The 24,560-nt window shown below is 53.5% G+C and overlaps 15 protein-coding genes across 15 annotated transcripts; 8 read left to right on the top strand and 7 right to left on the bottom strand.

The window, feature by feature from the left end:
* Positions 1-371: 371 nt before the first annotated feature.
* On the top strand, positions 372-1,676 carry MGL_1819 (uncharacterized protein; the record flags this gene model as incomplete). The annotated part of the gene is made up of 1 exon (XM_001730768.1): positions 372-1,676. One exon carries the CDS (start codon positions 372-374, stop codon positions 1,674-1,676), a length of 1,305 nt encoding a protein of 434 aa, XP_001730820.1.
* An 837-nt stretch (positions 1,677-2,513) lies between these two features.
* MGL_1818 (uncharacterized protein) lies at positions 2,514-3,430 on the bottom strand (the record flags this gene model as incomplete). Its single annotated transcript, XM_001730767.1, has 2 exons — positions 2,514-2,823; positions 2,865-3,430. The coding sequence occupies 2 exons, from the start codon at positions 3,428-3,430 to the stop codon at positions 2,514-2,516; spliced, it is 876 nt and encodes a 291-aa protein (XP_001730819.1).
* Positions 3,431-4,953: 1,523 nt separating this feature from the next.
* Positions 4,954-5,646, top strand: MGL_1817 (uncharacterized protein; the record flags this gene model as incomplete). The annotated part of the gene is made up of 1 exon (XM_001730766.1): positions 4,954-5,646. One exon carries the CDS (start codon positions 4,954-4,956, stop codon positions 5,644-5,646), a length of 693 nt encoding a protein of 230 aa, XP_001730818.1.
* A 713-nt stretch (positions 5,647-6,359) lies between these two features.
* Positions 6,360-6,872, top strand: MGL_1816 (uncharacterized protein; the record flags this gene model as incomplete). Its single annotated transcript, XM_001730765.1, has 1 exon — positions 6,360-6,872. The coding sequence occupies one exon, from the start codon at positions 6,360-6,362 to the stop codon at positions 6,870-6,872; it is 513 nt and encodes a 170-aa protein (XP_001730817.1).
* A 68-nt stretch (positions 6,873-6,940) lies between these two features.
* On the top strand, positions 6,941-7,136 carry MGL_1815 (uncharacterized protein; the record flags this gene model as incomplete). Its single annotated transcript, XM_001730764.1, has 2 exons — positions 6,941-7,040; positions 7,087-7,136. 2 exons carry the CDS (start codon positions 6,941-6,943, stop codon positions 7,134-7,136), a joined length of 150 nt encoding a protein of 49 aa, XP_001730816.1.
* Positions 7,137-8,423: 1,287 nt separating this feature from the next.
* MGL_1814 (uncharacterized protein) lies at positions 8,424-9,149 on the top strand (the record flags this gene model as incomplete). Its single annotated transcript, XM_001730763.1, has 1 exon — positions 8,424-9,149. The coding sequence occupies one exon, from the start codon at positions 8,424-8,426 to the stop codon at positions 9,147-9,149; it is 726 nt and encodes a 241-aa protein (XP_001730815.1).
* Positions 9,150-9,649: 500 nt separating this feature from the next.
* On the bottom strand, positions 9,650-10,496 carry MGL_1813 (uncharacterized protein; the record flags this gene model as incomplete). Its single annotated transcript, XM_001730762.1, has 2 exons — positions 9,650-9,656; positions 9,814-10,496. 2 exons carry the CDS (start codon positions 10,494-10,496, stop codon positions 9,650-9,652), a joined length of 690 nt encoding a protein of 229 aa, XP_001730814.1.
* Positions 10,497-10,751: 255 nt separating this feature from the next.
* Positions 10,752-11,456, top strand: MGL_1812 (uncharacterized protein; the record flags this gene model as incomplete). The annotated part of the gene is made up of 1 exon (XM_001730761.1): positions 10,752-11,456. The coding sequence occupies one exon, from the start codon at positions 10,752-10,754 to the stop codon at positions 11,454-11,456; it is 705 nt and encodes a 234-aa protein (XP_001730813.1).
* A 34-nt stretch (positions 11,457-11,490) lies between these two features.
* On the bottom strand, positions 11,491-12,951 carry MGL_1811 (uncharacterized protein; the record flags this gene model as incomplete). Its single annotated transcript, XM_001730760.1, has 1 exon — positions 11,491-12,951. The coding sequence occupies one exon, from the start codon at positions 12,949-12,951 to the stop codon at positions 11,491-11,493; it is 1,461 nt and encodes a 486-aa protein (XP_001730812.1).
* Positions 12,952-13,556: 605 nt separating this feature from the next.
* On the top strand, positions 13,557-14,156 carry MGL_1810 (uncharacterized protein; the record flags this gene model as incomplete). The annotated part of the gene is made up of 1 exon (XM_001730759.1): positions 13,557-14,156. One exon carries the CDS (start codon positions 13,557-13,559, stop codon positions 14,154-14,156), a length of 600 nt encoding a protein of 199 aa, XP_001730811.1.
* Positions 14,157-14,364: 208 nt separating this feature from the next.
* MGL_1809 (uncharacterized protein) lies at positions 14,365-14,814 on the bottom strand (the record flags this gene model as incomplete). The annotated part of the gene is made up of 1 exon (XM_001730758.1): positions 14,365-14,814. The coding sequence occupies one exon, from the start codon at positions 14,812-14,814 to the stop codon at positions 14,365-14,367; it is 450 nt and encodes a 149-aa protein (XP_001730810.1).
* A 238-nt stretch (positions 14,815-15,052) lies between these two features.
* MGL_1808 (uncharacterized protein) lies at positions 15,053-16,798 on the bottom strand (the record flags this gene model as incomplete). The annotated part of the gene is made up of 1 exon (XM_001730757.1): positions 15,053-16,798. The coding sequence occupies one exon, from the start codon at positions 16,796-16,798 to the stop codon at positions 15,053-15,055; it is 1,746 nt and encodes a 581-aa protein (XP_001730809.1).
* Positions 16,799-17,190: 392 nt separating this feature from the next.
* On the bottom strand, positions 17,191-19,128 carry MGL_1807 (uncharacterized protein; the record flags this gene model as incomplete). Its single annotated transcript, XM_001730756.1, has 1 exon — positions 17,191-19,128. The coding sequence occupies one exon, from the start codon at positions 19,126-19,128 to the stop codon at positions 17,191-17,193; it is 1,938 nt and encodes a 645-aa protein (XP_001730808.1).
* Positions 19,129-19,444: 316 nt separating this feature from the next.
* Positions 19,445-21,523, top strand: MGL_1806 (uncharacterized protein; the record flags this gene model as incomplete). Its single annotated transcript, XM_001730755.1, has 1 exon — positions 19,445-21,523. One exon carries the CDS (start codon positions 19,445-19,447, stop codon positions 21,521-21,523), a length of 2,079 nt encoding a protein of 692 aa, XP_001730807.1.
* Positions 21,524-21,794: 271 nt separating this feature from the next.
* Positions 21,795-24,086, bottom strand: MGL_1805 (uncharacterized protein; the record flags this gene model as incomplete). The annotated part of the gene is made up of 1 exon (XM_001730754.1): positions 21,795-24,086. The coding sequence occupies one exon, from the start codon at positions 24,084-24,086 to the stop codon at positions 21,795-21,797; it is 2,292 nt and encodes a 763-aa protein (XP_001730806.1).
* Between the last annotated feature and the right edge of the window lie 474 nt (positions 24,087-24,560).

Below are 24,560 nucleotides of genomic sequence, written 5' to 3'. Positions count from 1 at the left end.
GTGTAGTCATCGCTGGGGACGATGGCTCACGTCGACAATCTCACACTCACACCTGCACACTGTGTGAGAACTTTCCTGATGTACTTGACGCCACGCTGCGTGAATCGTGAAAAGTAGCAATCTTGCGAAGTGAAAGAACGACACCCAGGTACGACGTTTGGCAAGTGGAGGTCATTCTAGGTGTTTAAATGCATGCACGAATGAATAGGCAAGTGAGCGTGTGTGTGTGTGTGTCGGCCGACACGAATTATGGCCCGGACACATCCCACCAGGCCATACGCAAGCCACCCAAGCAGTCGTCGTCGTTACACGGTTGCTTCTCCCAAGAGACGCGTTTCGTCAAAAGACACCAAATTTTCTCCGTGTGCACCATGTGCCGTTCGTTCACGTATGCACTTGCGGCACTTGCGTCCGCTGCATTCTCACTAACGCATGCGCACACGAATCTGCTCCTGAGTACCCAGCCCATGCAGGACGCGGCGAAGGAGCCTGTGATGATTTCGCCATCAGACGCACATCGCGTGCTGACGCATCACTTGCAGGTGGGATCGAATGCACTTCCGGATGTACGCTTGCATACTGCCGAGCACGAGGATCTTTGGCATCACCTGCCTGTGGACCAGGCGCATTACGATGCGTCGAGACTATTTGAGCCAGAAGCGCCACGCCGCGGAAATGTCATGGTGATTCTGCACGGAGCAGTAGAAGATGATGGAAATTCCAAACTTCCATCTGATTTGTTCCCCGACTCCCTCACACATACGCATTCCATTCCATCGCATACGTCACCTTCGCGTGAGAGTTTTGATGCTCTTGCGGCGCTCTACGAAAAGACTGCGAATGGCGTTCACAAAGCATGGGATGGTGCCAAAGAAGGTATGGTTTCATCTGTTGAGCGCCTGCGCGCTGAACTGGCAGACATTGTCGGTTTGGCTAATTCCGAATTCATTGACCTTGATGCTCTCACAAGCGCACGAATCCTGGCATTGGATGATGTAAAGCAAGAATTTGGTGCGCAAAGCTCCACATACAGGGAGGCAAAGCAGCAGGTTAAGGAGACTCTAGAGCATCTCGTTGAGCGTGTTAAGGACTTGGCAGGCGCGGGCGTCGCAGTTGTGCACACGTCAGGCGCAGACTCGCATAGGCGACGTGCCGTGCCACAATACAATGTTGGGACGTCATCGCCCCTGACCACACCGGCGTCATCACATGCATCTTCGCCTCTGTACTATGGAGCATCACCACCACCACCACCACCAGGTGCAGCAGGGTCGTTGTCGGAAGCGTTCGACCCGCTTCATGCATTCCGCCCCGTTGGCCATGTGACCACGATGCAAGGCGCTGCCGCTTCCGTAGCCGGATCGACATGCCCGGCGTCGGAGCAGGAGTTGAGCAATATGACAAATCACTGTAATGGACATGGAGTCGCTGTGCAGTCAGCAAAAGGTGGCCGTTTGTGCTGGCGATGCAAATGCATGAGGACGACTGAGCAAGGCATGACCCGTTCCTGGTCTGGCTCTGCGTGTGAAAAGCAAGACTGGGCGCCTGAGATGCTCTTGTTCCTTGGCACTGCCTTGGTCTTGTTTGTCTCTATCCTAGGAAGCTGTGCTCTGCTGTACCGAGAAGGCACGCATGAGCTGCCTGGAACTCTCTCAAGTGTATCTATCCGTACATAAATTCTAGGAGCAGGCGAAGAGTCACGGTAATCTTAGTCAGCATGTATAGCCGAAAATCCGGGCGGAGTTTGTGTCTTGTATTCTGGTGGCGCTCTTACGATCGCATTTTCTCTTCTTGCTATCGAGTGCAAAGAGCTCGACCCAACGCGTGCAATCATATCACAGTTCTGCGCAAGTGTGCTTGTCACTTCGGATAGCAGCTATGGTGCATGCAGAATGATCCTGCGCATGTGACAAGCACAAGTGCATGGCTCGATTTTTGTTCTCCATTGGTTCCGAGCCTCGCTGCGGCGGCATGTGGTGAATGCATGCATTGGCAGCACTGTTTATTTGCACATTTCATGACAGACTAGCGTTGTTTAGTTAGTCCCTGCGTGGTTGAGCTCAGGCTCGTGGCTACGAAATTGGCACTTACTTTGTACAGAATAGACTTGTTCCATATTGTTTCCCTCGAGGTAATGGGTAATAACATTGGTTTGACTATGGGACACATGAACAGGGGAAGTATGAGGAGGGGAGGGGTATTGCATCGTGGTGGGTTTTAGTGGTACCTGCCAAAAGTGATCGCCGCTCCTAGGCATGAACAGCATGTTGCGCTTTGTTCCAGAAGCACGGTGAATCGCGCGTCAGCGGTAAGAAAATGTCTTTTTAGGCCTATTCATCGGTGTTGCTGTGCTTGTTTTTGAAGGACATGTCCACACAGCTGCATCTTCATGCATGGCCAAGAGTAACGGATAGCATCACTTTGCCAGCGCGAGATTGCATCAAGGACACGTTGGCCATATAGCTTCCGACAATTCGTTCGAATGAATTCAAGCGCGTACTGATGAACATGGTTTATCCACGGTGTGTCTGTGCACGCTGGTACTCAAGTAGGATGGGAATCAAATCACATGCCCCAAACATGGGCCAGTACTGATCGACAAAGTGCATCTGTGTGTGTTCATTTGATTGCCAGAGCAAAAAGTCGCTCAATCGCGATACACGCGATGTGCGCACGAGTATGTCAACAGGTGGATCGTCTGGCACCATCAGGTGCGACGAGAGTGATGCTGGTGTGAGCTGCTGTGAATTTTTAGTGGCTTGCTGTGCGGCATGACAGATTTCGGCCTGTGATGCATATGGCATGCAGATATTGAGAGTGGGTCTGGCGTCAGTCGCATATACAGACTGGCATAGACAACATACCCTGTATTGTGCTGTGTTGCTTCTTCGACGCGGCGTGCTGTCTCCTGCACACTGGGCGGCAAGTACTCGCGATGCCCTACGACACGGATGCAGATTGAATGCCGCGCCACAAAGTCGCTGTGCTCGTAGAGTTCAAGCAGCCGGGTCCGTGCGAGTTCCATTAAGGCATGCACTTCATCTGGATCGCGCTTGAAGTTGTCAATAGCAAACGCATATACAGTGACGACTTCGATCCGCTGCAAAGACAAGCACAGGTCCAACACACGTTTCAGTGCTTCGAATCCCTTGAGATGCCCTTCCTGAACACGCATATTGTGAGCGCGCGACCAGCGCCTGTTTCCGTCCATGATAAAGGCAATATGACGAGGGAGAGGCCCTGTTGACAATGAGTACATGGTTTGCTGCAGGATAAACGATATGGCCCGATCCCACGCGGACACTAGCCAAGCATAGGCCATGTGTTTTGCAGGCAATTTGCTACCTGCACGATTTTCTACACCCTCTGATCCATCTTCTGTCTTGTTCTCTGTAGCTGGGCCTGCTACCTGCCTGCCTCCGTGCACCATGCCATGCACGACGGTTCGCTGTTCGGATATAGCCACGCCTGGAATCCCAAACCCCTTCACCCCAAATCGGAAGAGCAGAAACTCATAACTACTGTGGAGGTTCGCTTCACACAGTGTCTCTCCACAGGCCTCGTCCAATTATAGACACGCCTAAAAAAATCCTATGCAAGAACCCTACGTTTTCAGGCGCTTCTTGGTTTGCTTGGAACGTTTGCTGTCCTTATCATCCTCATCGCGTGTGCTTCGCTTATTTGTGTGCCGACTAGATGTGTCTCTTGCTTCAGATTGGGGTATATATGTAGTATCTGTTTCAGATTTGCGCGTAGAATTTGATGCCTTGTGTGCTGGTATCGCTTCCAGTGCATCGTGCTCACTCAGCATATGCTTCTTCGCCTTTTTGGCTTCTTTTCGTTTCTTTTTGTCTGCTTTTTGAGTGCGTTTGTGTTCCTCGTGTGTCTCTTTCTTTTCGTAGTCCTCATCGGGGCCTTTCTTTTTCTTTTTCGACTTCTTAGAGTCGCGCCTGCTGTCACCGTCAGACCTTGACTTTCGTTCCTTTTTGTGTATCTTTTCCTCAGATTGTTGTGGTGTGTGAGTGTCCCCATTCAAAACCATTAACGTAGCGCCCATAGGTGCGACCGCCTCTGCTGTTTGTTCGCTTTTAAATGTAAGTTGGACACGTGCTTCTTGCTGTTCGTCAAAAACCGACCCACCGAGCACCTCTCCTCGTCGAAAGCCATTCATGAGTACTCGGCGCGCATGCTCCTGTTTAGCGAGCGTTGACAAGGATCTTCGTGGCACGTTGGGTTCGCCGCATCCCGCAGCTCTCTGGTCCTTTCCTCCTCCACCCGACGCGAGTGCTCTTGCGCTGGCCTGCGTCTGTTAGAGAGAGCATATCGTACGTACTGCGAATACGTCGTCCCACCATTCGACCGCACGATCACGATCCTGGCCAATTCCTCCTAGATTGCGTTTTTTGGGGATCATCAGCGGCTTTTTTAACCCGCGCCCGCGTTCTCCGTCCAGTGGTTTTCCGTGGCCTTCCCACCCATGCTTCGTCAAGTATTGTGCCGTATTGAGAGGCATAGTGACGCGAGGCACGACGTGCTGTGCGTGTAGAAAGTGGAGGGGAGCGAACACGCTGCTATGGACGGCGAATTATTGACGTAGGCCACGACTTTCGCAAGGAGGAAAAAAAAAAAGGTTGGGACAGTGCACGAACGAGAGCGAGTGCCGATGGACTGTCCATATCGGGTAGAGAAAATAGGGCACATTTTCGCGGCAGGACCAGATTGGGCAAGACGAACTGGAGAGAGTGCGTGGGCGAATGTGGACATGAATACTTGCGAAGACATAAGCAGGCACCTGAATTCAACAGGGACCGCTAGTGCCATTGGGTGCTATCGAAAGGTAGGAACGTACGCCACCACATGATGTACGGAATACAATCCTTTCGAGCCAGACATGCTGAATGCGCACGAGGAATAAGAGCTGCACACATGACATGTACGCACACTCGCACGAAGATGACTGCGGTGCCTGCGTATCTGCAGAGCAAACACACGACGAAAAAGCCGCAACATCCATGGCGCCCTCACAGGCGCTCGTTTTTTAATGTTGGAAGCTTCCTTGGACAAGGACCCCTTGGAGGCGGTGGATCGACACCATCGACAAAAAGGTACCAAGAAACGGTGATTCTCCCATACACTCAGCAAGAACTGTATGCAATTGTGTCTGACGTGGACTCCTACAGTCAATTTTTACCATACTGCCAAAAATCGCGCGTCCTAGGGCCCTCACGAAGTGTACGCGCACAAGCAAACCAAGAAAACGCCAACAAGATTGTCGATGCCGAGCTCACCATAGGGTTTTCAGCCGTGCACGAAAGCTATATAAGCGAGGTATCCATGCGTCCCTATGAATGGGTCCGGGCACAAGCGAAGCCATCACCCTTGTTCCATGAGCTGCACACGACGTGGCAATTTAAGGCATTACCACCACTATCACCGTCCACCACTACACAAAGCACCGGACAGCTAGGTGCACAAGTCACATCGAGCACTCCACGGACACAGGTTTCATTTACACTGGCGTTTGCATTTTCTAGTCAGCTATACGCGGCATTGGTCGGTCAAGTGTTTGAGTCACTGTCCTCACGCATGATCGAAGCATTCCGTGCTCGCGCTCACACTGTCTACGGACCACGACGACGCGTGTGAAACCGAGGCGTTGTCCTGGCTTTACTCAGCACGACATCATCACACACGCACGCGCGCCTGTACCTGCCCACACCATGTGTTGCGAGTGACCGCGTGCGTCATGTGCCACGAAAATGGCGCGAGTCTTTAGCGGAGTGGGGGTTGGTGAATAGAGACAGACAAAATGCGAGAGAGCGTGCGTGTGGAAACGGACACAGACACACGAGCAGCATGCCAGAAGGGTATGCGATTCGCGATATACACCGCTGGAGCGATTTTCATCGGGTTGAATTCGGCCTGAAAGTATGTGACGAACAAATCGTATAGGGAACAGGGACTGATGGTAGACGCCCGGCGATGATGATGTTGACGTGTCCATCACACACTGCGGCATATGTGGTTCAGATCTGCACACGATACGTGGCGACTGGTGCGTAAAGCGGCGCACATGCGCCATGCTTCTGCGTGTTCCATCATCCATGTGCTTACACGCCATAAAGGGGCCCGCTGCAAGTGCCGGCCGTGATTCCAGGACATGAGATCGTTGGCAGAGTCACGAGTGCGTAGCGCGAGATGCACGCGACACTAATGCATGCACAGAAGTGGGCAGAAATGTACTTGATATCAAGGTCGGTGACCGAGTGGGCATTGGCGCGCAGGTTGGATCGTGCATGAACTGTCACGCATGCAAGCACGATAATGAGAGCTATTGTGTGGGTGATGGGTATGGATATATGATCGATACGTACAACTGCCGCTGGCCAGATGGCAGCATTGCACAAGGCGGCTACTCTACTGCCATTCGCGCGCACAAGCAATTTGTATTTCCGATCCCGGAAAGCATTGAGTCTAAGCACGCAGCGCCCATGCTGTGCGCAGGCCTGACGGTCTTCAGTCCTCTCTATCGACACAAAGTTGGACCTGGTAGCCGCGTGGGAATCGTAGGAATCGGTGGCCTCGGTCATTTCGGCATTATGTTTGCACGGGCCATGGGTGCCGACGCCGTCGTTGCTATTTCTCACACGGCCTCGAAGAGAGACGATGCCCTCAAGATGGGCGCGACAGACTTTGTCTTGATGAAAGAAGAGCGTGAATGGGCCGCGACATTTCAAGAGATGCCGTTAGATCTCATCTTGATCACTGCTGCCTCGTCGGCCGTCGAGCTTACAGCCATCGTATCGTGCCTTAGAGTCGAAGGTCGACTGGTGTGCCTGGCGCTTCCCAAAGCGACATGCATCTTCCATTGATGGAGCTTTGCAACAGAGGAGCGTCTATTTCTAGCAGTCACATTGGGTCCAAGGTCGAGGCCCTCCGCATGCTCGATTTGGCCGCAGAGAATCGCATTACTCCGTGGGTGGAAGTGATGGACATGAAGGAGTGCTCTAAAGCGATTGAGCGCCTCGAAAAGGGCGATGGTGCGTATACGATGTAGTAGAGGCGATGCACTCACACCATGCGCAGTTCGATACCGTTTTGTTCTCCAGCAGGACCTTGACGTTAACTCTAGGTAGACAGCACTGGCGCCGCCTGACGCGACGGAGAGTTCCTTGCCTTAGTAATGCTATTCTGCGTTCATGACATCCTCTCGTTCATGCCCCGGCCCACTCCGGATGAGTTCGGCCGAGGGACGAGGTGCGTGGTGGACGCCGCTCCTAGACGTACGCAGGCAGACCACAGCTTGCCTCTTTGTCGTTCGTTGAGATTACAAGAAAGCTGCCATGTTCCGCCCCACACCTGCTGCCTTGAGCGCATTCCGTGCCACATCGCGTGCTGCTTGGATCAAGCCATCGTTCCAACCGCACGTCGGCTCCGTGTACGTTCAACGCTCGTTCCTGTCTGTATTTGCTAACGACGAGTAGTAGCCCGCAATACGCTCTGAAGTGCGTAACAACCTCCGATGGATCGTGCACATGCTTCTAACACAAACAGGTGGGTCCCATCCCTCATGTTCTGGGGAGCTACGAGTGGCGTGCTCGTGACCATCGCGCTGAGTGGCGTGCCCCTTTTCAAGATGGACGTGCTAAACAAGACGCCCCTGGTACGTCTAGAGAGTGTTTTGAATACGTGTTTCGCGTCTGCTAACAAGCTCGATTTTCCGATGCTTCTTTGCTGTCCCCTCCTTTGCTCCCTATCTGTGTCTGTGTGTCATGCGTACTGCACCAATGCTTTGTCATTGTTTCCGACACTTTCTTGTGACTCATCTGCGATACCTACTTCTTTTTCGACGCCACGATGTTCTTGTATGATTTGACGAATGTTTCATGATCATGTCGCATAATGCTTTCATTCTTTTTTTTTTCTTGACTACAGGCTTGGTACTACGAAGGTACGTGTGCGGGTTGAGAGGCAAGTCGTTTTCTCTAACGTTGCAGACAAGACGCCCGACTCTGATAAGCCATTCTAAATAGATCTATTGCGTGGCAATCTACTACCGCTAGTGCCTATGTGCATGCTACCTTGTATGCGAAGGAAACGAACGGGCATCGTGACAGGTGGTAGCTCTTGCCAGCAAATACCGAGCATGGGGCTAATTTGAATGGGCTTATGTCCGTGGACCTGGGTTTCTCCTATTGGTTCGGACATACCTCCATCGATATATTTTGGCGGGCACAAAAGTAGTGACCACGGCACCCGCGACATACCTTGGTCAGTCTCATTGTGAAGGCCGTGTGTGGTGTTCTCCCTCAATTTTAAACGTGCTAGGGCCATCCTATTCGACCTTGCTTCGTTCTTGCACGAAGCGCTCTGTGCTTAAGAGCATCCTTGTTAGTCGTCGCACACACAATACGTCGTCTCACATGCTGCCCATTTCTCGTGAGGTGGTGGACTCGTTGCTCGATCGCAACGCGTCCTGGTCCAAAGACTTTATCACGCATCAGCCGGATCTAGCTTGTGCGCTCCGAGAGGGTCAGCACCCAAAGGTATTTTGGATTGGATGCAGTGACTCTCGTGTCCCTGAAAGTGTGGTTTGCAATGCACGTCCTGGTGAGCTGTTCGTCTTGCGCAACGTAGCGAATCAATTCCATTTGCACGACGACAGCGCGGTAAGTGCGTTGACGTTTGCTGTGCAAGCACTTGGCGTCGAGCACGTCATTGTCGTCGGACACACGAGCTGCGGTGGTGTAGCGGCAGCGGTGAAACAGGCGCTCAAAGAGCAGGAAGATGACTATGAGCCACCGCCGTCGTCAGCGCTAGCGAGGCACTTGTCGTCGCTGACTGAGCTCGCACGCTATTTCCGAGTGCGAGTGCGCGAACGCAATATCATGTCTGGCAAGTCGATGCAAGAGCGGCTCGTCCCTCTGCTGACCGAGGCGAGCGTGCGTCGACAAATCCAAAACATTGTAGAGCACCCTGTGATCCAGGACAACTGGAACCAGCGTGTATCGCCCTTGAACGGCAAGGTGAACCCGCGTGTTACCATCCATGGCTGGATTCATAACCTGCATGACAATCGCTTGTTTGACCTCAATGTCTCGGTCCCTCCGCCCCCGTTGAACGAGGAGAAGAAGCAAAGCACAAACTAATGTGAAAGGAGACAACATGGGATTCACTACAGATCGCCCCAGCGGATGCCGCCGCCTTTGCCGTATCGCAAGGGGTCTTCGAGCCAGGCATTCGCTTTGGCGAAGTGGCCGTTGCCTATAAAGCCGCGGTGTGCGCTCAGTGGCGATGGATGCGCTGATTTTAGCAGAAGCACATGTGGTGTTTTCTGCCTGGGTCAGAAAGAGAACGACGCGAGGGGAGAAAGAAGAAGGGCGCATAGAGAGTCATAAGCCCTGTCAGTTACATACCTCGGTAATGCCAGCTTCAGCTAGTGTTTTGGCAGCCGGCAAACCCCAAGCAAGAAAGACAACGCCTTTCTTGGCGCCGCCGTCTTGTGTCTTGCTTTGGGCGCTCTGGTGTGCAAACATAGAAGCCAGTGGGCCGCTTCCTGCACCGGATGTAGATTTGAGGATGGTCTTGAGAATTTCGCGAGTGAACGGCTCCCAACCATGGTTGTGATGTGAGCCTGCCGCACCGGCATTCACCGTCTGCGTTGTTAGCACCTAGAGCGGTAAGTATATTTGACATACCAAGCATGCATTGAGAAGCAAGACGCCCTGACGAGCCCAGCCGTCTAGGCAGCTAGCGTGTGTGTGAGTATGAAAGCGGAGACGATGGCATGATATAGTCACGCCGCGTACGTACCCGTGACGAGGTGGGACAAAGTCGTTTGGGAACTCGGCCTTGAGCTCTTTGTAGATATTCTGTAGACTGGCGGGAATAGCCTTTCCCATGGGCACAGAAAATGAGTGGCCACATGCCTGGCCTGGCTGATGATATGGATCTTGGCCCACGATCACGACCTTGACCTGCTCCAATGGAGTCGTTCGTGACCAGCTGTGTATAAGGTGCGGCGGCGGATAGATGGTCTTGCCGGCGCTTTTCTCTGAGTCCAAGAATGCTTTGAGTTTCTTGAATGATTCCTGCCGCATTGCAGGCTCTAGGCGTTGGAACCATTCCTTGTTCATGGTCATGCGCTCCAGGAGAAGTGGATCTTCTTTTGTGCCCGAATAGGGATATGTGTACGTCGGCACTTTTGTGCTAGGCGATGCTGAGCTGGAGGGCTGAGAGCGCGTCGGTTGAGAAGAAGGCTGAGAAGAAGGCTGAGAGGAAGGTTGTGAGGCTGGCTGAGAGACAGACTCAGTCGATGGTTGGGATAATGTTTCTGTCGGCAACGAGCTCTCGGACTTCGGCTGTTGCATCACACGCGCCTTCTTGGGTGTCTCGGACTCCTGTACGGCGCGAATCAAGTCTTCTGCACTCGTATCAAATTCATCAAAGTCATCTGCACTGGGTGAGCGCTGTCTCTTGGAAGTGGGCGTGCTCATTCTCAGTGTACCTGGTCGCCACGCACGCGGAAGAATAAGTCGCATGCGCGAGGAGAGCCAAGGGACGTGACGCAACGTGACGCGTCGCGTCGCGTCGTGTCGCGCTCTTGGCCACGTGCCCGCCCAGTACGCCTTCGCATGGTCCGAGCGTGGAAAAAAAAAGAATTACGGAGTGTGAAAGGAAGAGGCTCAAGACAGTGGCGGTTCAGACTAGAAAGTAGTGAGTGGGTAAGACATAGTGCTACGCTCACAACAATGACGACGGCCAGTGCACCGACATCATGGGTGCCGCTCGAGGCGAATCCAGACTTGTTTAGCACGTGGTGCGAGACATTAGGCCTCGATACGTCGAAGTATGCATTCTATGATGTGTTTGGTCTTGACGATGAGCTCTTGGCGATGGTGCCTCAGCCTGTGGAAGCGGTCCTATTTCTATTTCCACTGACATCGCGCATCGAAGCGCATCGAAGCGGACTACAAAAGAAGGCTGATGAAAAAAGCGAGCTTCTTTGGTTTCCACAGACGATCGGCAATGCATGCGGCACCATAGGTCTGCTGCACGCTATTGCCAACTCGGCGGCAGCTCAAGCGATTCGACCAGAGTCGGTATTAGCGCACCTGCTTGCTAGGGCGCGATCTGTTCCTCCTGCTGAACGAGCTAATCTTTTGCTTCAATGTGAAGACCTTCGATCAGCTCACGCATCCACCGCTGCGCAGGGCCAAACAGCCGCACCGACGGCGGAAGATGACGTCGATTTGCACTTTGTTGCCTTTGTACGCAGTTCGACTGGTGCGCTTGTTGAGCTAGATGGTCGTCAGGATGGTCCTGTTGAGCGCGTTCCATACATTGAGCGCAATGAGCTGCTATCCAGGACAGCACACGTTATTCAGCAGGATTACATGGCTGTTGATCCGGATCAGGTCCAATTTTCCGTCGTAGCGCTGAGCCAAAGTGTGTAAAAGGAGCCGCGCATCATCCAGAAAAAAAAACTCTTCATCGCCGCTCCAGGGCACGTAGGAGCTTGTTGGCTTCTTGTTCCAGCTCATTTGCATCTGCGAGGATGCTCTGTGCACAAATATCGCCGCGGTGCCTATCGTTAGCCAATTGCTCTTTTACCCTTGCCGCTCGTTGGCATGCCAACGTAAGCCATGCTTGGCTTTGGGCAAAGGATCCCTGCTGTATGCTGGTGATTGGGATACTGTGCACATACTGCGACGGATACGCATCCGTAAGCGATGTCCACATATGTAGGAGGCGGCCTAGTGTCATCCAGACGCTAGACTTCTTGTGCGTTTGCAATGCATACAGTGTTTCGGCCATGTGAACGGCCATGACGCCTTGTTTCTGCTCGGCCCACAGCTTGTGCAAGAGTTTGTCGCCCTCCATAGGCATAGCAGGCTCCTTGTTGACACGCGTTAGGATGGTTTCCGTGAGCACAAGAGCAGCAAGCTGTGCTCTGAAAGCCTGCATGAGCCAAGAATCTCGCTCCTGCTCCTTCAACTGCTCCTTTGGCTGCGCCTGCGCCTGATGCAGCGACTGCTTTGCGTCATTATGAGACACTTGATGTGCACATAGGGCCGACCATGCTTGGAGGATCGAGACCGTAGTTCGCTCGTTCCGTGGCGTGATGTACGGGTTCGTTTTACGACTCAAAAGCAGATGCACGGCATCGCGCATTGGGATGTGCATGCCGCCCAGTTGCATAGCTCGATCGAGCCATTCCTCACCTCGCTGAGTCTTGCCCAAAAGTCCGCATTGGGTGCCAAGGCGGGTCGCGACGAGCGTACGAAGTGCCGGGTCTGGTACAACATCATACATTTTCTCACACGTAAGCGCGGCTTGGTGGATCGCAAGTGGCGTGCCAAGCTGCTCGCGGATAGAAGCGAGCCAAAGTTCTAGGCGCACTGCAGCTGGGTCCGGTGCATGAGAATCTGATGTCACTTCGTCAGGCACGACCAAGTGTCGATTTTCTGCAATATGCAACGCAGTGCACAAGAACTGTTCAGCCATATGAAGACCCTGGTTCTCCGTAGCTGCTGGCAGATCATTAGGTGTACTAGCTCTTGTCGCGCTGTTTCCTGATCTGTGGCTTAGCATGACAGAGGGCTCGATGCCACTGCCCCAATGCTGAGCCATCCATGCTGCACGAACAATGTGACGGCCATACATGCCGAGCCTAGAGTCGGTGCAAGAGCAGTGTGTCCAATCGTATAGCGCTTCGTCAGTGGCAAAGCCGTAGAGATCCTCGGGTGTATTATAAAGTGCCAAACGCGAGAGACGCGAGCGTTCAGGCATCGACACATGCTCAACGTACTGATGCATGCCTTCCCATGCACCGAATGTGATGCCGCCAACGACCAGGGCAGACCCGATGAGAATCCGCGTGATGCGTGACGCAATGACCACCGTCTCGACAACCGGGTCAGATAAGACTTTCGATGCATACGAAAGCATAGAGTCGCGCTGCGCAGCATACGTCCGTGCTTGCGTCAGCGATCGCCTCGCAGGCGACCATGGTCGTTCATTGTGCAAGGCTCGTGGTCGCCATGGATACCTTGACGCGGTGGCAGGGACAGCAGCGGTAACAGCGTTGGCCGCAGTAGTTACTGAGTTTGCTGTTCGCCAAAGGCCGCCCCCTGACATGCTGCGTCTCGGCTGATTGAGTGAGCTTGGCGTTTTCCCAGGCCTGCCAAAGCAAGCCAACTGCCACATTGGTTTCCAAGCCACCCCACGTGCGTATGTGGCGCCTCCAGGCATCAGGCAGGGGCGTGGGGCGTAGGTACCTGGGATCTTTGGGCGATGCGCGCATATTTCCACACACGTGACGTCGAAAAGGGAGGGAGGGCTCGCTGCGTCGGGGTAAGCCCCTGGTTGCCTGCCTGCAGGGCGGGTGATGAGAATCTATGGAGGTGTGTATGAAAGCGTGAGTCTCGTGTGCGGCGGAGAGGACGAGGTGGTGAGGAGGGCGAAAGAGACACGAGCACTCAACACGAGTCGACTTCGCTTGCTATTCCATTTTGGGATCGACCACGCACGCTCCAAGTCGAGTGCGAGGAACCATGTCTTTTTTCAAGAAACTCGATCCCAAGACAGACTTGGGCACGCCGTCGTCGCTGAAGTCGTCTGTTCAACGAAGCATTCGAACGAAGCTCATGGAGCAATATGCCGATACGCTCGGAGCCAATGACGGAGCCTTGCTGGAGAAGATCTGGCCGAAAAAGGAATCTGTCACCTCTGCCAAATTCAAGCGCGAGCATATTCAGATCATTTTATTGAAGAATCTCCCGATCTTTTTCCAGCACTACGACGGACCGTACATTCCGACGCTTCATCTCTTGCACCAGTACCCTGTGTTGCTCCCAACTGTCCAAGTGGATCGAGGAGCGATCAAGTTTCTGTTGTCAGGCGCGAATGTAATGGCGCCAGGACTTACATCTGCTGGTGGTCGACTGCCGGATCCAAGCCGAGGAGAAAAACCCCTCGCAAAAGATACACCTGTTGCTATCAAAGCGCAAGGGAAGGAGTATGAGGTGGCCATCGGCATTTTGCAGGTCGACACGGAAGAGATCCGAACGCAGGGCAAGGGAAATGCGATCGACAATATCCACTACCTGGGAGATGATCTGTGGGTGATTTGCTCAAAGGGAGGTCTCGCCTAGATAGATACATATATACCCCATGTACCTATCATTCTGTCAGAACAAGACGTGTCGGACCAACAGGCTGTTTTAGCTGCCGCGGCATCCCCACCTCTTGCCCCCCCCCCCTCGAATCTTTACGTTACTCTCTCTGTCTCGCATTTCTTCCTCGAATTATATGCAAGAGTTGTCCTGTCCCTTGCGCCATGTCAGGTTTCCAGGCTTTGGCTCACGCCGTAAGCGAAAGACCCAGAACACGCGCCACAATCGCGTACTTCTCTGCAGCCTCTTCCATGCGTTTCTGTGTGCTCTTTCCTTCGCCGTGTCCAGCTTGCAAGTCAACACGCAACAAGATGGGGTTTTCATTCTTCGCGAGCTTGTGCTGCATTTCTGCTGCGAGCTTGAATGAGTGCGCCGGGACTACGCGGTCATCGTGATCAGCGCATGCCAAAATGACCGTTGGGTATGTCTTGTCAGTGCGAACAGTGTGCAGTGGCGAGTATGTCAAGTTGTAGTCAAGAGCTGCGCCGTCCTCTTGCGGGTTGCCGTAGTCAGCTGCCCATGCCTTACCAATCGTCCAGAGAGGGAACTTGATCATATCATGCACACCCACGTCGGCAATGGCTGCACCAATACCATGCTCGTCTGTACACTGATTCACGACAGCGCCGACACCCATGCCGCCATTACTTCCACCGCAGATCGTGATGCGGCCTTTTTGTGCATACTGCGACTCATGCAGCCATTTGCACGCTGCAAGAACATCGTCAAACACATTCTGCTTGTGGAAGAGGCGACCTGCATCATGCCACTTGTCGCCATACTCGCCGCCGCCACGTGCATTTACAAACGCTAACACGCCACGGTACGATGCGACCCACGTCATCATCGATGGCGAGAACACCGCTATACATCCGTCAGTCATCCCGAGTCTTTGCATCGTCGTGTGGGAGTAAGTACGTACGCGTGATGGGAATGTTGAAGCCGCCGTAAAAGTACACGAGGGCAGGAGCCGTGCCGTCTATGGGCGTGTCCTTGGCATGCGTCAGAAACATAGGAATACGGGTGCCGTCTTTGCTGGTGACAAACACCTGTGTCGACACATAGTCCTGCGCTCGGATGCCAGCGACGTGGGTCGTTGCATACTCTGTGATGGATGCTGGCGGCACGGCTCGTTCGCTGTTGACACCCTCCCAGGACACTCGGTCAACGCGTCCTGGATTCGCGAACGAGACCGACGCAACGAACGACTCCTTGTGGTCACGGCGCCCTGTGAGCTGGCTGATTGTGCCTACCAGCTCTGGGAATAGGCGCGTCACCCGTTCACCGGTCGTTAGATCAAACACCCACAACTCATCTTTCACGTCACGCGAATACACGGCGAGGAGTTTGTTCTGATCAATGACAGCGGCAGTCGTCAGGATCGCACCGTCCTTGTCTTCTGGCACCACGTCTTGATACGTCTCGATACCGCCTGTCAGCATGCACACGTGCTCGACAGTTTGAGCAGCTCGTGGGTCGACGTCAAACGACACGATCCGATAGTTGGGCGCATCCTTGTTCGTCAGCATATAGAAACGCGTGCCATCGTTCGCGATGTAGTCGAGCATGAACAGGAACTGCGAAGAAATCGGAATCCATGCCATGCGGGACGACACACCCTGGTCCAGCGACGCTATGTAGTAGCGATGCTTGTTGTCCGTGTCCTTCGAGTTCGACAGGATACACCACGCGCCATCGTCCGTCACATCGCAGTGCCACATGGAGCTGCGTGTCTCTGGGTCACTGTCGACGACAAGGATGTCGTCTGACTGTGGTGTGCCGAGGCGGTGGTAGTACAGCTGTGCATCCTGATTCGCATCCGTTTCTGTGCCCTTGTCTTCGTGCTCCGTCGCGGGGAACCGCTGGTAAAAGAAGCCGCGGTCATCGTGCGTCCATGTAATGCCCGAAAACTTGATGTGCTCCAGCACATCCGGCAATCGTTCATCGCCACCCTCATCGCTGCCCTCGCTGCACGACAGCATGGGCGAGTCAGTCGTGCGCAAGAAGATCTTGAACCAGTCGGAGCCACTGCGTGAAATGCCATATGCCATGTACTTGCCAGAGTGTGAGAAGGATGTCCACTTGAGTGCGACGGTGCCGTCAGTACTCAAGACATTCGTGTCGAAAAACAACTCGCCTACTGGCTCTTTGCCTTTTGGTGGCGTGCGCTGCGCCTCGTCAATTTGTGCGCGAGTCGCACGGAAGATTTGGCTTTGAGGAGCGAGGCCCGCATTGTACGAGTAGTAGTAGCGGCCATCGGGCTTCAGTGATGGCGCACTTGTACGGCTGTAGTCCCAGTTCTGCTTCAGACGCGCTTGGAGCATAGCCTTGTCAGGACACTGAGCCACGAACTGCGACGTGTATGCAGCCTGCGCCTGTGTCCACGCGGCCGTTTCAGAGCTTTGTGACGGTGGCGTTTCGAGCCAGTCGTACGGTTCTGGCACCGTCACATGGCCATGTGCAGCGCTTCGATACTGCGTCGATGCATCTGAGCGACGTGCTGCCGGGTACGGGTACGCAGCCGGCGACCAATCGTGCTTGTATGCTGTCATCGTCCTTTTTTGCAGCAGGATCGGAACACGCAACACAGGTCGACAAAGACGAGCAATAGCGGGGGGCATACAGCGTTCCTAGAAACGAACCGTGTACCGCTGGGTCTTGGGTCTGTGTGGATGAATGTGGAACCTATTTATAATTTTAATTGGAGAAATGAAATTCTGTGCGTATGTCATGTCGTGATCATTGACCAGCTAGAATGAAAGGGCGCGCGTCTCCTGGGCTCGCCCATTTTTGATCCCACAATCCCAGATAGGCAAGCTACGTGACTGGGCACTGTATAGTGCAGCGACCATAGTCAACTGTCGTAGATATGTCGTAAGTGAAATTATGTTGCGTGTGCTAAGCGTGTCACTGCACTAGCACTATTAGTCTTGAGCTGATCGCTGCTTGCGCCGTTTATTTCCTTTGTTGTGCTTTTTACTACCGAGACCAGGCGCACCCGTTTGCTCCATACTCAGACGGCCGACAGGCGGCATGCGTCTTCGGCCTTCGTCATGATACTCGAGGTGGCAGAGTCACCAAAAAAGGCTTGGTCAATCGATGCTGTCTTCGACGAGTCAGCCACTGACGCTCGTCCGCCATGCATATGTGGAGTGACTGGCGTAGTCGACGACGATGACGACGACGGCGTCGAAGCAGGCCGGCGCTCAGGCAGTTCTTGTCGCAGTTTCTCTTGACGACCTGCATTAAAGGTGTGGGCATCGACACCTGGGGGGGGATGTGCGTACAATAGGCGGGCATTCACATAATCCTTGAGGACATAGCGAGCAGCACGCGACTCGTCCGGATTGCCCTGGCCTTGTCGTGCCAGTCCACGCGCAATGGCAAACGCTGTGAGTATTTCCATGCCTGTTGGGCGGCCGAGACCACCTTCCTCTTTACTGAGAGTAGGGATATCCATGTTGTACGTTCGGCATAGGATGTCCTTTGGGATGCGCTGCGCCACAAGCTCGGCAGGCGCTGTGTATTCGCGCATTTGATCAATGGGAAGAATGCCATCGCACACAAGATCAGCCGGCGACGTAGAGAATTGCGGAAAGACAAGTCCTGGACAGTCGCAAATGATGGTCGTGGGACTGAGATGAATCGTTTGGAAATGTTTCGTCTTGCCGGGTGTAGCACTAACAGAGACTTTCTTCTCGCCCAGGAGCGCGTTGATAGTGGATGATTTACCGACGTTCGGGTAGCCTACAAACCCAACCGTTAGTTTCTCGGGCACACCATCGTTCGGCAGGTCTGTGCCAGGACGACGGAAGAGCGTCAGATCTGGCGCACAATGCAAGAACAGGTCCTCCAGCTCAAGCACACTCAAGATTCGTGCTGGGTCATCTTGGAGAGACAGGGTACTTTCGACAGCATCAGCTGTTGCCTCAGGGGTGCGTGAGTCATCTAAAGGCTTCACATCAGGGGTAGTGTTAGCGGTGTCGGCGTCTTTGACACTCTCCGTATGATGGGGAGCCTGCGATTGTTCGTCCTCGCTCGTGTTGTCCGTGCCCTCGATCCCTTGTTTCTCTTCATGTTCAACATTCTCGCTGTCTTTTTGGATACGCACAGCCTCAAACTGCTCGGCACGCTGCTGCTTTGCGAGTTGCCGCGCCGTTTCATCCATCGCACTGAAAAAGGCAAACATGACACCGTGGTCCTGGAAGTGCTTCGCCCATAGGCGGCGCTGCTCGTTGTCGAGAAGATCTGCCTTGTTAATCAGCAGGAGGGTATTGCGAGGACCGCGATAATGCTTTGCGTCGTCCGGAGGAATGGCTGACATGTCAGCGGGATTTGCCGGCATGCTGTGGACGTATCGTTCTAAATCTTCACAGCGGAATCGGAGAGGATTGCGCGCATCGACAATTTGAACAACCAGCTGGCTACGCTCAATCACACGCCATAGCTGACGCCAAACTTCCAAGTTACGTTCAAAGGGTGTCAGGACGAACCCGATTCCATCTTGAAGTTCAGCGAGGCCACGACGCCACGTAAGAAACGCATCCTTTTCTGCGCGCTCAAGTTGCGCAGGTGTCGTCCTTTCGTTCCATCGTGGACGTCTGGGTACGCGCAAACGATCTTTGTTGGCGCGCTGGTTCTCTAGCACTTCAGCTTCTTGCTGAGGCGTCAACAAGTACGGGTTGTGGCGCGTGCGCGATCCGCTCGTGTCGATGACTTTCACGCCACGCCGCTCGGCAGTGAAGTCTGCGTCGGCCATTTCTGCTGTATTTAGGAACTCTTCCAAATCACCTTCATGTGTGACAGACTGCAGCTGTTTCCATTTCGGCTGACCGAAATGTGTGTCGGTGGTGTGAAATTCGGACGATTTTGGGTCGCGCGCTTCTTTTGCACGTCGGTTGATAATGGCGTGTCCTAAACCGACACGGTTTTTAGACTGTGGGAGCGGCATCTTGAGATGTCAACAGGAATAGGGTAGGAAGGGGAGGGGGTGTGACGGTGAGGCTTGATCCGTGTGGCGTTCGCTAGAAAGGACTCTACCTGAACATTTGTTCGCGGCGAGTGCTATTTTCCTACAAATTCACAGGCGCGCACTTTATGAAAGACAACATTTTTTCGCCACCGACGAATCACGTGTGGAGGGCAAGATTCACTCTCACGGCCACTTCACTACGTCGACGACATCTTGACAAATTTTCTCTTCTTTGACGTCTCTTGCTTGAGTTGGCGCCTATTCAAGTTCAAGTCCACGCGGCACACGACGTAACATGAGTGCGGGAGACAATGTCGCTCATGTTCGTCTTATGACACTGCTGAATGTGAAAAATGTGCACCCTCGTGAGGAGGATCGTCCGAAGGCCGCTGAGCGTGCGCATGTGTATCCAAAGCAGGGTGCCTCGTCATTGTCGAAGCGTAAGCGCGATGCTGCACCGGTGTCAGCACCAGCAGAAAAGCACACCAAAGCAGAACAGGGCACCGCGTCACATGCGTCGGAGCTGCACCAGCAACGTATGATCCCCGTGATAGTTGCTAATGAAGAAGAAGATGACGACGACGGCGACGAGAACCATGGGCCAAGCCGTCTTAAAAGCCAAGACAACAGCAATGAAAATGCTTCTATACAAGTTTCAGATCAACAAGATGCGTTCCACTGGCACTTCGATGCCGAGTCTAAGGCACTTCAAGGAATAGATCCTGAACACTTGGTATGGGGCCAGCCTGAACCAGTCCCTCAGTTTGGAGGTGCACAACTCGTGCGCATCCATCGAGAAGCGTCTTCCCAAGTACCACATTCTCGTCCCGTATCACGACCACATGCGCGTATTTGGCGCGCGTTCAGCGGCAAAACTGAGCCGACAGCGTTGCAGATCGAATTCTTACAGTACTTGGGAGAGTACATGGATGTTTGGCACTCTCGCGTAACGATTCCGGAGCATGCGCCTCTGCGGCAGGTAACGGCGATGCATGCTATGAGCCATCTGGCCAAAACACGGCAGCGGATTCTTAAGGATAATGAACGACTTGCGAAAGCAGTAGCCGCGCAGGTCGAGAATGACAAAGCCGATCAAGACAGTGTCGGTGACGACGAGCTGCCTGAGTTCCGCGACCAGGGGTTTACGCGACCCAAAGTGCTTGTGCTGGCGCCGTTTCGACACACGGCGAAGGTCTGGATCGAATCGATGATTGCTTGTTCCGGATGTGAGCAAGTTGAACAAAAGGCTCGATTTGAAAGAGAATTTAGTCTGCCGCCGGGTTCCATCGACAAACTGGCGGATCCTGAGTCGGCACACCGATACCCCGAAGATCATCGACACACGTTCCAAGGCAATATTGACGACAATTTTAAGCTGGGCGTCAAGCTCACACGCAAGACACTCAGACTGTACAGTGCATTTTACGAGAGCGATCTAATCATGACAAGTCCCTTGGGTCTACGACTGCTAATCGAAAAAGATCACGATTCAGACTACCTGTCATCGCTGGAAATCGTCATAGCCGATCAGCTTGATGTGATGCTCATGCAGAACTGGGAACATGTCAAGTTTGTATGGGAACGATTGAGTGTCATTCCGAAAGAGGCACATGACACTGACTTTTCACGCGTCAAACCCTGGTACTTGGACGGTCAGGCACCTTTGCTGCGGCAGAGCATCCTGTTTTCGTCGTTGGATGCGCCTGAATTTCGGCATCTGTTCCATTCACTTCAAAATGTCGGCGGGCGCCTTCGAACGACCTCGCTGGATGAACATCATGTGCCCAGTATGTCGTTAGTGACGCCGGGCGTTCGGCAGACGTTCTTCCGCTTCGAGTGCTCTAGCGCGCAGAGTGAAGCTGACCTGCGTCTCCTTGCGTTCAAGGATCGCATCATGTCTCTGCTTAAGAAGTCTGCCGTTACGACATCTCACACAATGATTGTCGTCCCATCCTTCTTCGATTTTGTGCGTGTGGAAGATTATTTCCGGAAACTCGATCCTCCCATCTCGTACACGACGCTCTCTGAGTACTCCTCGACGCGTGATATCTCTCGTGCTCGAGAAGCTTTTTTCTCTGGCAAGAAAAGTGTGCTTCTCTTGTCTGAGCGCTTTCACTACTACAGGCGCTACATTGTGCGTGGTGCGATGACTGTGATTTTCTATGCGCCGCCTGAACACGCGACATTTTATGCCGAGCTGACAAATGCACCGCTGACAAGTCGCTATGAGACACAGGCCGTCGTCGATGCCGGCGATTTGCAGGTGTGGACACTTTTTTGCAAGTACGACCTGCTACGACTTGAGCGAATTGCTGGTGCTCAGCAAGCGCGTCACATGCTTACAGGCATGAATGCGTCGTATCATTTTGTGTAGTGATCAAGTGCATGTAGGGATGATCCTCCGATCTTGTTCAAATCATCGAGCAACTGCGTCATCCTGTTGCATGGGTATCTCTAATTTCTACTGGGTATCTATTGTACAACAAAATACATATCAATGTATGCATATATACAAGCAAAACGACATCCGGAAGCACGTGTTGAAGGGGCCGATCGACGTCGAGTCTCCAGCCACGTGTTCTTTTGAGTCAACAACATCTCAAGCTAGTCAGCCATCCAGCGCAGAAGCGAGCCGGGACCGGAGTTTACCGACGAACGGTCTGTACGTATGCCTCACATGCATGTCGCAGATCGATCGCCACTGTGGTGGGCCATACATGCAGCAGGGTTTGGGCGATGTCGGCCACGGGCTGCAGTGCCGCTGCTTGCTCTATTTGGCTCCAAGCACAGGTGACAGCTTCGGTTGCTAATGCCTCCATCTCCGCCACTTCACTGGCGTCATTCCAGGGAAGAGCATGCGGTCCTACCCAGTAGGTTGACCAGCGGAAGATGTGGCATGTGAGGGTCGTGATGGCTTTGACTAGCCGTATCCGTGCTGGCGGTCCATCAGGATGCATCGGCGCACCAGCGAACGTAGGAGTGGCACGCAACGCATTCGCCAAAACATGCACGTGTGGCGTCACCGCATTCCGAAAAGCCTGGACCAGGGCTTGGAACTGCCAGTGCGTCGGCTCCAATACGTATGAGACTTGCTCGATGACGTCCAGAGCAGCTTGTGTCTCTGCCGCACTAAACGGATCATATGCACCGTTCTGAGCCAATGCCATGAGTTTTGGCACTACGGTCTTGGCCACAAGTGTCGATGTGATTTCGTCATCTCCTCCAGTACCACTGCTGCTGACACCTTGAACCGTTTGTCCTTTATCGCAGTGATTTGCGCTTCCTGCATGCCCTGCTTCCACATATTTTGACACGGCTTGCTCCCATGCAAAGCCTGGGATCCCCTCGGGCGATCCGCCCAGGCACACGTCACCCGCACTCGTCGTCGGGCACCACAATGCATCCCACAATACCAGCTCATACCGAGCATAAAATTCCCATGCATTTGCGAGTGCCAAGCCGCCCCATGCCATGTGGTATTCGTCTGGGAAGGTCTTACGCCATACATCGAAGCGCGACACCATCGAGTCCGGTACACACGCATCTGGAGCACGGAATGCCAGTGCTTGGACGTCTTTCATGACTTGTTCATGCTCGAGACACAGTTGTTGGTGACCGTCGTTGAAATGTGCTTTTTCATCATCGTCCAGCCATTGTGCACTCGAATCCGTGACGCCTTCTTGTATACGTCTGCGCCGGTCCGCACGGATGGCACTATTCCAAGCGCCGTCAGAATCAAGCCGACGCAACTCTTCCGATGTTCCTGGTCGAGCGATCCATAGCGAAGCACCAGAGGCACCATGCACCAAAGCAATATCGTCTTCCCATGCTAGAGCGCGTGCTCGTTGCCGCGTAAGGCAGCGGTCAACAAGCAACGCAAGTGCATTGTGCTCAAGTGTCTCGAGCATGGGCATTTTCGTATCTAAGAAACCTGCCAAAGCATCGACATACTTCTTCATATCCGTGAACCAAGCAGCTTTTCGTTCGAGAGCGTCTGCCTCCACTTTCAATGTCGATTCTTCCTCGGCCAATGTTCGCAACGTAGTTTGAGTGTCTTCGGCATGCTGCTGGTGGTCCGCTGCGCTTTGTTCTAAATGCACCAGACGCTGCTCCAAGCGTGTCATACATGAATTTGGCGTCGGCAGTGCTGATACAAGAGGCACAGCGGCCGGAACATGGGCCTCTTCAAACTTTGTCGGTGATCCTTCAGAAGGTGCATCATGCGCCACATGCACGCGGCGCATCTGGGCCTGTTCCCACGCCTCTTGTGCTTCACTCTCATCTTCGTCCATATCGTCAACATCCATGGCAGCGCGAGATGAGCTCATTACGTTGATGGCATTGGAAGCACCACATACATCAGCTCCCCTGTACATCGACATAGCATCTTCGCTCATAGCAAAAGCATCTTCCTCGTGAATCTGTGCCGGAGAGGGCTGGACTGACTTGGCAGTTGCTCGTGGCCGGCGCACGATGATCTCAATGTCATCGACATCATCGCTGTTGGTGTTACGATTGCGACTAGCATCATTCGCATCTACACCGCTTTTTGCAGACGCCAAAAACGAACGAAGGTGGCGACGCCGGTCCAGCTTGCGCTGTCGTTCGGCACTGGGACCCAGAGCGATGCGTTCGCTCGCAGCTGTGTGTTGTGCATGCTCGTCTTCGCCATTGTCAAGCTCATCCTCCTCACGTGGAAGACGTGATTCGTGTCTACGGGTGTGCTGCGGGCGCGATCCCGTCAGGGGTATGTAACCGTCTTCATCCTCTGAAGGTACACTCGACAGCGCGGCTACAGCCGCTCGACGCATGTGCTCGCGTTTCTTTCGTGCGGACGCGACCGTCGTTGCCTCGGCGGCGGAAGTCGCGCTACTGAGCGCGTCTTGGTTTCCATAGCGTTCCTGCAGCGCGGCTTGTAAAGCACGTCGATCTGCCATACTAAGAAACAAACTACTAATCTTTCGCCCAAAGTGGCAAGCGGAGCTCATAGGGTAAGAGCTCCACTTGGGAAGGGGTAGAATTTGTCATGCACAATATATGCATAATGCATCTTTACACCAATGACATAGTAGAACATGTAATTCTGCCGCATATTTCTCAGCGTTCCAGTCAGGGAGGGAATGAAACCTGCATGCGGGTGGCACTTTTTGGTTGAACCATTTCCAGTTTGGGATGCCGTACGCGCCAGAGGACTCGAGAAATATTTCCGCACATGTCAGTGCCTACGTTTTAGGCTTCGCTCTGGCTGGGCCGCCTGACGGAGAGGGATCCGACGTGCGTGAGTGAGATTTGTCCTCATCCTTGACTCTTCCATTTGGCAATGCCGGGTGGTCTTCCAAAGATGAACGCCGTGTACGTATGGTCAGAAGCGAAGCAGTATATTCTCTGACCTCTTAGTATGGGCGTAGCAA

This window comes from Malassezia globosa, assembly GCF_000181695.2.
Source record: "Malassezia globosa CBS 7966 chromosome Unknown mgl_sf_4.1, whole genome shotgun sequence".
Lineage (NCBI taxonomy): Eukaryota > Fungi > Basidiomycota > Malasseziomycetes > Malasseziales > Malasseziaceae > Malassezia > Malassezia globosa.
The sequence above is the reverse complement of the archived record's forward strand: the minus strand, read 5'-3'. Positions and strand labels throughout refer to the sequence as shown.